The following is a 14,473-nucleotide window of genomic DNA, read 5'->3' on the forward strand; positions in this document are numbered from 1 at the left end:
AAATACACCTCCAACTCTGTGGCCCATGGGAGAGCTGGAGTGCGCCTGTCCCCGGAGAGGTGGCAGTGCAGCATGTTTGTATACCAGCTGGAGAAAGTCATTCTGGAGTCCTGTGGCTGGAGTTGGAGGGTCTAGAACAGAACTCCCACATTTTAATGAGTATGCATATCACCTGGGCGTTTGTGCCAGTGCAGATGCTGTTTAGTAGATCAGGGGTGGAACCCGAGGTTCTGCAGTTCGTGCAAGCTCCCAGGTTCGTTGCTGATGCTGCTTGTCTGTGACTGCACTTCGCATGGCAGATAGAAGAAAGCTATCTGTTGTTCTGCTTGCCAGCACTTTCCATACCTTCCTCCGGTAATATATTCCTTCCTTCTTCCAACCATGAAGTTCCAGAGTGAGCTTCCATATTCTTATATGATGCTGCCTCCCAGGCCATAGTCAGTTGGTCCAGGAGCCAATCAGAATCTTCCCTGGCATTTTGGGACTAGAATCCAGAGAGATCTAGTCTTAGATCCACTCTATGAAGTTCTTTCTAACTCCGTGGAGGGAATTGGTCAAGGATAAGAGGCAGAGAGCATGTCCCAGTGGTTCTCAAGTCCTTGGTTTCAGTTTTCCCAAACACATGAAAAAGGATTAAAAAACAAAACAGAGTTGTGATATATATATCACAATACTGGATATATATAACCTTAGGGGTTATATTACAAGCTCTGATTATCTTGTGCAGAAACATTTATCAGGTCCTTATCACATGCAGGTCTCTATTGCTAGCCCCTGAATGTTCAAAGATGATAGCGCACGCCCTGACTGGGAGAAGACCACACATTGCAGTAGAGTGTGGCACACGCAATGGCCAGGGATTGTGGGAGCTCTGGGAGGAAGTGCTTGATCCAGTTGAGTGTATGGATGGGGGCCAGGTTCAGTAAAAGTTTTCTCAAGATGGATTTTCAAATGGTGAGTAGAAATTATGTAGGCGGGCCTATGAAATTTTTCTAGGCAGACAGAACTTGCTGAGCAAAAGCATGATGGTAAGAAACTGTTTGAAAAATTGCAACCCCTTTAAAAGGGAGGTATGTGGCTGCAACTGGGCTGAAGAAGCAGGCAAGGGAGAGCGCTGTATACATCACTTTTTTTTTTTTTTTTTTTGAGACGGAGTTTCACTCATGTTACCCAGGCTGGAGTGCAATGGCGCGATCTCGGCTCACTGCAACCTCCGCCTCCTGGGTTCAGGCAATTCTCCTGCCTCAGCCTCCTGAGTCGCTGGGATTACAGGCACGCGCCACCATGCCCAGCTAATTTTTTGTATTTTTAGTAGAGACGGGGTTTCACCATGTTGACCAGGATGGTCTCAATCTCTTGACCTTGTGATCCACCCGCCTCGGCCTCCCAAAGTGCTGGGATTACAGGCTTGAGCCACCGCGCCCGGCCCACTTTTTTTTAAGGGTCATATGCATTTTAAAATCAAGAGAACAATAAACCTAAATCTCTGATTCTCTCCCAAATACCTGACTATCTGGCAGTTTCCTACTTCCGACCCTCCAGACCCCACATTTTCCCCTTAAACAGAAAATTTGTCTTAGGATTGAGGTGAATGTTTGAAAAACAAACCTGATCTGCTTTAAGTACCAAAATCTGTTTAAATAACACAAAGGTTGTGACAGCCGTTGGCAAAGCCAGGAAGTTCAAAGCCCTGCAGCTGACACGTTGTATCAGGCTCTGCTGTTGTTGGCACCCCTCCGGCTGTGGCAGGTCCTGCTGTTTGTTACTCGGGTCTGCGTGTGAGGAGACATTCCTCAGACCACAGGACTTTCTTCTTTGGGAAAAATCTGTTTTTTATAATGCTTTTTATGAACAAGTACACCATTTGGTAGTACAGGTGATGACTACTTCTTAGGTCTTCTCGAATGGCAAGTTCCAAGAGTAACGTTAAGGTTTTTTCATGAGCAGATTTTAGCCATTTCAAGAGGGTTTTTCAAAAATGTTTATGTTTTTACTAACATTTTTGGAGGACAAAATGTGACGTATGAGAAAGACTCTTGTGCCTCAGGGGTTATTGTCAGTTTGAAGGTGGTGTCAGAGCACTTAGTACCACCCCCACGATGCGCGCTGCAGCAGGCTTGTTAACATCCGGGGTCTGATGCTCAGCCCTGGAATACTGGGAGCTTGGTTTTATCCCATTTACCACTTAGTGATATGCGCTGGGATTGATTTCTGTTGCTCAGATGAAAGGATTGCTTGATGCAACGAGAGACCAATCCACCAATTAACTGTGGAGCAAGTGACATGATATCTAAAGCTTTGGAGTGTGAGGCCTTTTGCACACATTTCCAAAGTGGAAGGCAAGGATGGCTAGAATTTGAGAGACTGTCCCTCCAAGCATAAGAGGCTATTCATGTGGAGGCTGGCTCTGGAGCTCTGGAGGTACAGCTGGTGGATGCTGTATGTAGTGTGTGCTGGGGCATAATAGTTAAGCTCTAAACCTGGCAGGTTGGACACAGGGTCAGAAATCCAGGCAATGATCAGTACACAAGTGGACAATCCTTCTGGAATATCAGTCCTAGTTGTCTAGGGCGTCAGTCAAGGTTCTAGTCACAAGGCCAAGGGCTGGCCAGAAAGGGAGTCTAGAAAGCTCCCTTTCCTGGGTAAGAGATCAGGGTCAAGTGTGGAGCACAAAGAGGGAGCCTGGTGTGGCTCCAGAGTCAGGATCAAAGCAAGATCCCACTCTGTGGACTGTGTGGCCTTGGGTGGTTGGGGTGCAGTGAGACAGGAGGGGAGGGAAGAGGCAGCTTTAATGGTTCCAACCTCAGTGCTAATATCTGGGGGCCTTGTGCCTTAGGTCTCACCACCAGAGGGGTCACTCAGGAAGCCCCTGGTTCAAATGGGAAAAGTAATGCCTTTCCACAGCTAGTGCTTAGCAAATGATGAGGGAGATGGCAACGAAGCTCTTTGAGGGCTAGGCAGGAAGTAAAAGCTGGGATAGATTTCACACCTGTGTGTTCTTGGTAGAATTACTGATCATTTGGCATTTGGTGACCTTGTCACCCAGGAGCTGGAAGTCAGGAATTAAAGTTATGCTTCATGCCACACTCACACCAGTGCACTCCTTTGTAAGTCTCCAAGTGCTCCAGAGTCACAGGGGGCTCTTTCTTTTCCTATTTTACTCATTTGCTTTTAAATGCTTATTTGGGCATAATGATAACAGATTTTGTTTCTGTGCTGAAACTGCATATTCCTACTTACGTCTTAGAGCAACTTTTGAGCTTTCAAGCACATAAGGAGCTCCTTCTCAGAGCTGACTGTGCAAGTGAGCAAAAGGGAAGCCAATACCAAGCCTGCTGACCACTCATGTGCCCTCCAGAGAGGAGCGGAGGCTCAGGTTCTTTCCAGCCTTTGTCAAATGTGACTGAGCCAGGCTCTGCAGCACTGAGCTTGGTCCTGGGATGGCTTCCAAGTCTTTGACCTTAAGAGTCACAATGCAGGCCAGGTGCAGTAGCTCACACCTGTAATCTTAGCACTTTGGGAGGTTGAGGCGGACAGATCATGAGGTCAAGAGATCGAGACCATCCTGGCCAACATGGTGAAATCCCGTCTCTACTAAAGATACAAAAATTAGCCAGGCGTGGTGGTGACACCTGTAGTCCCAGCTACTTGGGAGGCTGAAGCAGGAGAATCACTTGAACCTGGGAGGCGGAGGTTGCAGTGAGCCGAGATTGTGCCACTGCACTCCAGCCTGGAGACAGAGCGAAAACTCTGTCTCAAAAAAAAAAAAAAAAAAAGAATTCACAACTCTTATAAGGTAGGCTTATAAACAGATCAGTGATAATAGGACAGTAGTGGGGCTTCATGCAGGTAGAGTCCAAGTGCTGGGGAAAGAATAGGTTATCCTTTCAGAAGAGCCTTGCCTGAGGCCTACAGGCTTTAGTCAGGCAAAGTGGGAGGAAGCTATCAGGTGTCATGGTACCTGTGCTCCCAGCTACTCAGGAGGCTGAGGTGTGAGGATTACTTGAGCTGGAGTTCAAGGCTACAGTCCACTGTGATCTCACCTGTGAATAGCCACTGGACTCTAGCCTAGACAACATAGCAAGACCTCAACTCTTAAAAATATTTTGTTTAAAAAAAAAAGTTGGGGAAAGGGGTAAGAATTAAGAATTTAAGCAGAGAGAAAGAAATGGATTTTGTGTGTGTGTTAAAATAAGTGTAAGATTTACTTTTTTTTTTTTTTTTTTTTTTTTTGAGACAGAGAGAGAGTCTCGCTGTATTGCCCAGGCTGGAGTGCAATAGTGCAATCTCAATCTTGGCTTACTGCAACCCCCGCCTTCCAGGTTCAAGTGATTCTCCTGCCTCTGCCCGCCTCAGCCTCCCAGAGTGCTGGGATTACAGATGTGAGCCATTGTCCCTGGCCAAGATTTACCACTTTAACCATTTATAACTGGACAGTTCAGTGGCATTGATTAAATTCATACCATTGTACAACCATCACCACTGTCCATTTCCACAAATGTTTCTTTGCAAACTGAAACTCTGTACCCATTAAACACTAATTCCCGATTCCTTGCTCCTCCTAGGTCCTGACAGCCATCATTCTACTTTCTGTCTCTATGAGTTTGACAATTCCAAGTAACTCATATAAGTGAAATAATACTTTATATGTCCTTCTGTATCTGGTGTATTTCACTTAGCATAATGTCTTCCACGGGGTAGCATTAATCAGAATTTCCTTCCTCTTTAAGGCTGAATAATATTCCATCGTAGGTATGCCCCACATTTTGCTTCTCTGTCTATCCCTCCGTGGACACTTGGATTGCCTCCAGCTTTGGCTGTTGTGAGTGGTGCTGCTGTGGACGTGGGTGTGCAGATGTCTGCTGGAGCCGCTGCTTTCACTGGGTTTTTCTCTTAAAAAGCTGTATAGAGCTTGTGTGGGCCCTTGAGTTTTTGGCTGTTGGAGAAAGTTGATCTAGGAGTCAAGGCCTTCGTTCTGTTCCTCACTGCCACCAACTCCCTGGGTCCCTGGAACAGTCACATACCATCTCCGGGTCATGGTCTTCCCACTTGTGAGCTAAGGGAGTCCCTTCACCTCTTGGGCTCTGCCCTGGGTGACTACACCTGGGACATTCTGTACCAGACGTGGCACACTCCACCTGTTCTGGCCTCCATTTCCTCCTCAATGCAGTTAGGAATGGAGTGGCCTCTTGGCATGAGCAGATTTAACAGTCTCACTTCTGAGTGTTCTTGAGCAGCTCCAAAGGCTCCTGCTGTACAGAAATATGTCACTTTGCTGAGACGTGCATTTGAACCTTACCCACAATGAGAGCAGTGCATGGGGGCAAGTCCTCCAATGGGGAGCCAAGCTGGCCAGTGCCCAGCATCCTTCTTGTTGAGCAGAGTTGTTGGCTGTTCCTTGTTCTTTTTTGATTTTTTTTTTTTTTTTTTTTGAGATGGAGTTTTGCTTTGTCACCCAGGCTGGAGTGCAATGGTGTGATCTCGGCTCACTGCAACCTCCGCCTCCCAGATTCAGGAGCTTCTTGTGCCTTGGCCTCCCAAGTAGCCAGCACTACAGGCACCTGCCACCACACCTGACTAATTTGGTGTATTTTTTTAGTAGAGATGGGATTTCACCATGTTGGCCAGGCTGGCCTTGGACTCCTGGCCTCAGGTGACCCGCCCATTTCGGCCTCGCTAAGTGCTGGGATTACAGGTGTGAGCCACCATGTCCATCTGTCCTTTCTTTTGAACTGACTTTTATGAAATGGTAGAACTTTGGTGACTCTGTGTGTGTGTGTGTGTGCACGCATGTGCATGTGTGTGTGTGTGCACGTGAGAGAGAGGAAGAGAGACAGAACATGCCTCCAAAAAGAGAGCTGACCACTGGGCTTGTGATGGAAGTAAAAGAAAGCGGAGAAGCCTGAGAAGCTGAGGGTTTGTGCCATCAGTTTGTACCATCATTACAGATTAAGAAGGAGCCCATCCGACCCCACAGTTACCCCACAGTGCAAACAACTTTAGTCAGCGTTCTCTACGGAAATAAGATAAAGGGTCTCAGGCAACGGCACACTTGCCCCTTGAGTGATAAATCTTTAGAGAATTTTGAAAAGGTGGCTCAGGAGAAGACAGGAGACTACACAAACATTTCCAGGAAGCAGCAGATGGCGAAGGCACCAGTGTGGCTGCTAAACCAGCCTTCTTTTCAAGTAAGGGCTGGTTAAAATTTTTAAAGATGTGTTTTTCTTGGCGAAAGGTGCAGTTCAGAGGAATAAGCAGGCCAGCTGTCTATCTCACTGCAGACACGATTCCTCCTAAGCTAAAGAGGCTCATGGAGGAGCAGAGACACAAGTCCCAGGCTGGGGGAGGGGGCGCACAGGGCAGGCGTCCCCCTTTACGAACTATACTAAAAGCCACCTGAGCAAGGTAGTCAGAGAAGAAGGAGAGAAGCTGATCAAAGAAGGCCTTGAAGAGCTAATTAAAACAGGCAAGGATGATAAAGACAATGCTGAGAACATAGAAAGGACAAGTTGGGTCCTTTATAAATCAAGCGGAGTGTTCCATTATGCGGAGCTGCCAGCACAGCCAACATCCATCAGTGGGACGGAGCCTTTCTCAGCAGGTCCAAGAAATACATCTCCATTGGCACCATCCCAGGCCATGTCCAAGAAGTTGCAAAAGGAAAGAATGACTAACAACGTGGTTAACTTTAGTCAAGACGAATGAAGGGGGTGAGGGGAATGAAGAGAAAAATGACAAAAATAAATGAATAAATAAATAGAAAGGAAGGTAATCAAAACGGGTACAAACAATGTGAAATATTTCTCCAAACAGCTAAATGTTAATGAATTGGGAGAACTAGATGAAATACATTTCTGGGGAAAGTGAAAATGGAAAATTTGCAACAAGAAAGAGAAGACTTAATTAGGATAATAGCCAGTAAAGATCTCCCCCAGCTAGGAGATCTGTCTAGGCCCAGGGCCTTTCAAGTCAGGGGTAACTTTCAGAGTCAAAATTGTCTGTAACCATTGCAGGATAATAAGCAGAGAAGCTGATGAACTCACTTATGTGGTTAGTACGACACTGTTTCCAAGACCAGACAATTGCATTGAGAGGTAGTCACATTCTAGCCCCCTTCAATAATGACCATAGATGCGGAAGTTCTAAATTAAATGTTAAATTTAAAAAAAAAAAAAGGGCTGGGTGTGGTGGCTCACACCTGTAATTCCAGCACTTTGTAAGTCTAAGGCGGGTGGGATTGTTTGAGCCCAGGGGTTTAAGACCAACCTGGTCAACAAAGTGAGATGTTGTCTCTACAAAAAATATTCAAAATTAGCTGGATGTGGCAGCGTGTGACTGTAGTCCCAGCTACTTGGAGGCTGTGCTGGGAGGAGTGCTTGAGTCCTGGGAGGTCGAGGCTACAGTGAGCTGAGATTGCACCACTGCACTCCAGCCTGGGCGACAGAGTAAGACCCTGTCTCAAAAGAAAAAAAAAAAAAAGAAAAGAGGGACATTCATCATGGGCATCAACTCAAAACTTGTCATTCAATATGCTCTTTAAGGAAAAAGCCACCACTAGTCTCCACTTAGTGAAACCTCTTTCCCTGTCCTTTGCATTCTTATAATTATCTCTCTGGCTGGGCTTCTACTTCTTTACTGCCCCTAAAGACAATACACAGGTCTTTTTTTGTAGTCAAGGTTTTTGCTACAAATCAATAAAGCAAGGCAGAAAGTGATACCAAATGACTTGACTTGAAAGAAAAGTCCTCAGATCTCACCAAGTTTATATCCTATCATGAGGGTTCTGGGTTTCTAGTTCCAGACTTCTTTCTGAGATAGCAAACGAGTGACGATGAGGTTCATAAACACACTCCCTTCTGCCTGCCTGCCTGCTGCCTTGCTCCCAGCTTGGAGACCTAAAGAGGCCTCCAAGACAGCATGTGAAATCCCCCCGAGGGAGATGGTAGCTGACGTTTCTGAGGCCCTCCAGCTCAACGGAACCTCTCCCAACGCAGCCTACATCCCACCTCTTACAGCAAGAAAGCAGATTTTTAAGGTTACCTTCTCCACAGAACCTGTTTTGACCTGCAGGATGCAGAAGACTGGAAGCCAGAAGCATCCTTCCTTAAGCAGACATTCCAAGTGTGGACAGAGCTGGGCCCCTGGCTCACACACACTCTTGGTGCTGAGGGGTTCAAGGCACCTCTGGGATCTGAGTCCTGTGGCTACCATTCCTGAAACACTTTTCCGGAATTTCCAGCCTTGAGAGATGTGGAGGTAACACTTCCCTCTCCTCCAGCATCTAGATATTTGCAAATTTATTTATTTATTTTTTTTGAGATGGAGTCTCACTCTGTTCCCCAGGCTGAGGTACAGTGGCACAATCTCAGCTCACTGCAACCTCCACCTCCCAGGTTCAAGCGATTCTCCTGCCCCAGCCTCTCAAATAGCTGGGGTTACAGGCATGCACCACTATGACTGACTAATTTTTGTATTTTTAATAGAGATGGGATTTCACCATGTTTGCCAGGCTGATCTTGAACTCCTGACCTCCTTTTCCCAGGATGCACCTGTTTTCTTAGAATGTGTGTCATGGATCAGAAAGATGGTAGCAGTAGGAGTGGACGAAGAGACGATGCATTGGATGAAGGCTGGGTGACAGATACATTTTTATCTGGAGGATCTGGGAACAGGTTAATGAGCACATCTGACCTTGGAGACAAGTTCTGCACTGCTGAGACAAAATGGAAATAAGTTTTCTTAATATACCCCTTCCCTGGAGAGAGATGAGGGCGGCCTTGGCTGTACACCTCCCTTTTGAAGAATTTGGAAGTTAAATGCTTCTTCGAACATGCTCACTTCCAAAACAGACCAGGACTTAGCCTTTTCTATATCAAATGCTTGGCTCAGAGGCGCCGCCAAGTACGGAGGGCTGACTAGGAAGCATGTGGGGGAAAAGGACATGGGAAGTGGGAAGAAGTGGCTGATGGCAGGAATCCCAAATAAAATGAACTAAGCTTGTGAAAAAATGACAGTGGAGGTTGCCAGAGCCCTGCTGGTATGATGACCTTTTGTCGAAATTCTTCCTACAGATAATCACAGCTGGCTTATCAATATTGCTGTTTGATGCAGTCCTGACCAGTGCAGCCGTGGGATGGTAAGTCTTTTGCATAGAGAGACAAAGTTCTACTTAGTTGAGTTTCATGAGGTTACTAAATTTTGCTCTCAAATGTTGCAGAAAGGGAGTGTGTGTTAGCTGTGTGTCTCCAACATATGTGAATCTCATATTAGTGAAGCTTTCTTTAAAAAAAAAGGCTGGGTGTGGTGGTTCACGCCTGTAATCCTAGCACTTTGGGAGGTTGAGGTGGGTGGATTGCCTGAGCTCAGGAGTTTGAGACTAGCCTGGGGAACACAGTGAAACACTGTCTCTACTAAAAATACAAAAAATCAGCTGGACATGGTGCTGTGTGCCTGTAATCCCAACTGCTCAGGAAGCTGAGACAGGAGAATCACTTGAACCTGGGAGGTGAAGGTTGCAGTGAGCTGAGATCATGCCATTGCACTCCAGTCTGGGTGACAGAGTAAGACTCCATCTCAAAAAAAAAAAAAAAAAAAAAAAAAAAAAAAAAAAAAAAAAAGAAAAAAGACTCCAAAAAAAAAAAAAAAAAAAAAAACTTGTATTGACCCATAAACACAAATTCAGAAGAATACGTATATCATAAATAAACTACTTGATGGACTTGTACAAACAAACCATTCTGTATACCATAACCAGAATGCAGAGCAAGAAACGGAACGTCACCCACACTCATCCACCCAGCAGTAGCCACTGTTGGTCAACCCCTGTGTGTGTGTGTGTATGCGTAATATGTACGTAATGTTTAGTAAAATACACACACACACACACAATCAGCCCTTTGCATGAACAGGTTCCAGATCCTCAGATTCAACCAACTGTGGGTCAAAAATGTAGTTTAGGCCTACAATGGTTGCATCTGTCCTGAACATGTACAGACTTTTTTCCTTGTCATTATTTCCTAAACAGTACAATATAACAACTATTTACATACCACTTACATTGTATTAGGTGTTGCAAGTCACCCAGAGATGATTTAAAGTATACAGGAGGATGTGCATGGGTTGTAAGCAAACACTACACCATTTTATGTCAGAGACTTGACAACCCATGGATTTTGGTATCCACAGGAAGTTCTGGAACAAATTCCCTGTGGGTACTGAGGGGCAACTGTGTGTGTGTGTGTGTGTGTGTGTGTGTGTGTGTTACACGCACATGCACACACACACACACACACACACACACACACAGAGCACGTTCTGTGTTTGGGTGTCTTTTCATTTCTTTGATCTTTCCCTTAACTTTCTCTTAGACAAGCTCCAGATGATCCTGTTTAGAATGCACTGCCCATTTGCTTAAAGACAGCGCAGCCTCACTAAGATATCTGAGCAGAGACAGAAGGTGGTGAGGGAGTGAGCCACGGACATGCTGGAGACAGCAGTGCCAATGCCCTGCAGTGGGAACATGCTTGGTTGGCTTGAGGGGCAGCGTGTCAGGTGCAGCGAGACCAGGGGTTGTGGGCACCGAGGCCAGAGCGGGAGCAGCGGCAGAGGAGGCTGCAGGCCATGTGGGGCCATGAAGGCCATCGTAGGGGCCCGGCTTTATCTGAATGAGATAGGAAGTGATTGGGAATTTTGAGCAGAGAAGTCAAGGGGTCACTTGCTCTTGTGTTAAAAATGCATCCCTCTGCTGCATGGAGAATAGGCAGTGGAGGGGTGAGGAGGAAGCAGGAAGACCAGGGGCTCTGGCTGTGATCCAGGTGCAAGATGATGATGGCTGAGACCGGCTGTAGCAGTGGAGGTGGGAAGAGGTGGTAGGATACCTGAGGCACTAGGATTTGAGAGAGAGGAGCCTAGGATGACTTCTAGGTGTGGGGTCCAAGTAATTGAAAGAATGAGGTTGCCTTTCACTGAGATGGAAAATGTTGTGTGAAGAGCAGGGTTTGGCAAGGTGGTGGTGGTGGAGGTGTATTGGGCATTGGTTTGAATGTATGAAGGCTGAGGTGCCTGTTGGACCACAGAGTAGAGATACAGGAATAGGTTGTTCACCAAATCAGCCTGGAGGTTCAGGGAGGGGCCACGGCACACCCATGTCTCCCCAGAGCTTCTGACCTATCACCTTGACTTGGACTCCTTCCTCCCTGCTTTCAGTTGGCCACTACTGCTCATCCCCCAGGACTTCACATCAAGGTGACCTCAGAGAGGCTTCCCTGGCTACACCCTGTGCAAGCCCTGCTAGCTGTTTTTTTTCCACCTTGCTAATTTCATCCCTGACGGTTCTGACTGTTGGGACCACATTGGTTCCTTTCTGCCCATTAGGGTTTGCATCCCTCCCGGAAGGGGTGTGCAGGCCCCCGGGGTATTCAGGAGACAGCTGGGTGTGGGGTGGTGTTCAGCAGGGCAGACCCGGAAGGACAGGTGGGCTCTTCAGAAGGATGGCTGAGGCAGGGGGGGCATGGCTGTGGGGAGACACAGCGGGGACTCGGAGCCCCAGGAGGTAGGTATGGCAGTTGTGATGGTAGCTTCAGGACATGCCTCCTGGAAAAGGCCACACTGCCCTGCCCTGTAGCCCTCAGAGCATGACTCACAAGGGAGGTTTGGGCAATGAGTAACACAGGGACATGCAGAGAAAGTACTACTGTTGGAGAGGACCCAGCTGTGGCCAGTGGCCCTGGCTTGCCTTCCACTCAGGCCTCAGGGTTCTCCATCTGTGAGGGGAAATGGGCCTTCTGAACTTATTAGGACCATGTGGCTCTCGTTCAAGGACCCATTGGTTATGACCACATGAGGACAAGAATGAAGCAATCGGGTGGGTTTCACCCTGAACTCTCTACCCAAGACCTGCCCATTGGAGAGTTAAGAATGTTAGCTATTCCAGTTACTAATAGTCAAACCAATAGCTGATTTTTACCAAGGATTTGGGTTGTGGCCTGCAGAGAAGGTGAAGGTGAGGAAGGAGGTAATGGAGAGTTTAAATGATTAAAACAGCTTGTTGCTGATGAATAGGCATGCTTTAATTTGGGCAATATATATGTATGTATTTTTAAGCAATAGAGTAATGCATGCTATTTATAAGACATTTTAAACAGTACAGAAATAGATCAAGTAAAAAGCAAAAGTGGCTCATCCTTCACTCCCTCCAACTTCTCTTCCCAGATGTCACCGTGGTTTAGTTGAAGGGCGAGAACAGTGCTGCATTTGGCCAGGGATGTGTATCCCAACGTAGGTGGACGCTGTTCTCTGAAGGAGGTGTTAGATCTGGAGGCCCAGCCACAACAGTGTTTCTGAAATGAAACCACACCGAGCAGCCCTCCCACACATCACGCATAGTCTAGTCCTTGGGCTGGTGTTTTCTTTCCTTTCCTGTGACCAGGTGCAGCCTGGCCTCAATCATGGATGCTGCACGTTATGTAGAAAAAGTCACATTGTTGTTGCTGCTCACTGGTGTTCTGTCCTTTGTTTTAAAAAAGCCTAGGACCACTTTAAGATTATGCTTATTTCCATTCTAGTTCCTATATGTTATTTGGCAGATTTTTTTCACCCATGGTATAGCATTATAAAATTGAAGTGCAGGCAAATTTTACATTGGTTTTTATATTTCTTTGCCAGTATTATCAGGAAAGAAAAAGTGTAGTGTTGCTTAGCTTTGCTCAAATAAAGCCTAGCTCTAGAAAATAGGTATTTCTTCCCATGCCTGCCATCAGAGTAGTCCTAATAGCTGATCTTTCCCCTTCCTTCATCTTCTTTTTCTTCTTCTTTTTTTTGTATTTGTTTGCAAATTAGACCTGCTGAGTTGTCACTTGCTTGACTCAAGGACCACCGTGCTGGCTGGTGGGGTTCAGCTCTGCTGCCCAGGTATGCCCAGGACAGCCTCCCCTCTCCCAGGATTCTCCTGTGGATACAGGCCTTCGGTGCTGACGTAGCCACAGAAACAGCAGTATTATTTTTGAGCATCAGTAGGAGATTCATATGGGATAAATGTGAGGGGCAGGACCAGTGGCCCTGTGGAACACCATGATGGGGAGTCCAGGAGGTGAACTTGCATGTTGTGTGGCCTTGGGCTAGAAGGGGTTCATTCAACAAACAGACATTTACCAAGTGCTTCATATGTGCCAGGAACCATTCTTGGATAAAAGTAAAAAATCACTGCCTCTGCAGTGTCTGTAGCTGCTCATTGCCCTGCCCGAAGGCAGGTCCATATCTAAATCATCCTCGATGGACAGAAATGAATGGTTTTGCTCACTGCACTCAGAAAATGAGATTTCCAGCCTTTCTCAAGAGCTGCCAGTGGGGGCATTTCCTGCCCCAAGAAAACAAATGGAAGGAAAATAAAAATTAGGAAATGTTCCTACACCTTCCTCTTCCTCCTCCTGCTGTGTCTTCCTGTTCTTTTTAATAATAATAACTAACCATTTATTGGGCAATTACTGTGCCTCAGACATTTCTTACATCAATATAATCTCATTTACTTTTACAACACTCTTCCAAGTCATCCATATTTTAAAGATGAAGAAGCTGACGTCCAGAGATACTTATTTTCCCAGGATTTTACAGCTACTAAGCAGTTGGACCAAGTTTCAAACCCAGGTCTCTGTGTGTGCAAAGCCCTGTAACCTGATAGAACTGAATTTAAAAACACCAGGGATTTACAGCAGTGTAGGTAATGTACAGGCGAAAGCTCATGAGGGAGCTGTAAGGGAAACTGGCTTAAATGTTCCTCATCCCACCACTGTGGTCCTCCATAAAGAGTATGTAAATGATTTGATGGCACAGGACATAAACAAGGCATCACCCAAGACAAGACAGTCCTAATTCCTCTTCAGGGACTGACCTGCAAACCAAGAATGTCCAGCAGACATTTTTAGGGAGGAAAATCTCATTGTCATAGGTTTTTTATACCGTAGCTATAATTCTATAATTACCAATCAGTTAAACATATTTATTGAGTGACTGCTGTTTGCAAAGTTTGTGGAAACTATTAAGAAATACAAGATACCCAACACTTAAGGGGCTGTCAAGGGAAGGGCAAATCAGAAAGCTAATTCATGGGATGGATCAGATAGAAACTATTTTAATGCCCAGTGAATAAGAAGACTGAAGGAAGGAGAGAGGCCAGGAGTGCTTGGAAGGGCACCCCCGGAGCTAGTGTGAACTGGGCATTGTGCAGAGGGAGAGGCTTAGATGGGCTGAGTTGGAGGTTGGAGGAGGACTGAGTCCCTCTCACCTGGGAAGACAGGGCAGCCAGTGGAGACTCAATGATTTGTAACCAGAGCTGGGGCTCTAAAGCAGGGAACTAATCTATCTCCCTCCTTCTTCCTCTGCACCTGTCCTTCTGGGGAGGGGTGACACAAGTGATGGGCAGGTTGACATCCCAAAACCCAGTTGCCCAGAGAAGAAACCTTTGCATCCTGAGATATGT

The 14,473-nt window shown here is 46.3% G+C and overlaps 1 protein-coding gene across 1 annotated transcript in view; it reads left to right on the plus strand.

Moving 5' to 3' along the window:
- The window catches only part of TMEM241 (transmembrane protein 241), a 147,471-nt gene that overhangs the window by 126,120 nt on the left and 6,878 nt on the right, over positions 1-14,473 (plus strand). Inside the window, 1 exon segment of the mRNA XM_017497626.2 lies at positions 9,072-9,136. Coding sequence (XP_017353115.1) covers positions 9,072-9,136 — 65 coding nt within the window.

This window comes from Cebus imitator, unplaced genomic scaffold, assembly GCF_001604975.1.
Source record: "Cebus imitator isolate Cc_AM_T3 unplaced genomic scaffold, Cebus_imitator-1.0 Scaffold12, whole genome shotgun sequence".
NCBI lineage: Eukaryota > Metazoa > Chordata > Mammalia > Primates > Cebidae > Cebus > Cebus imitator.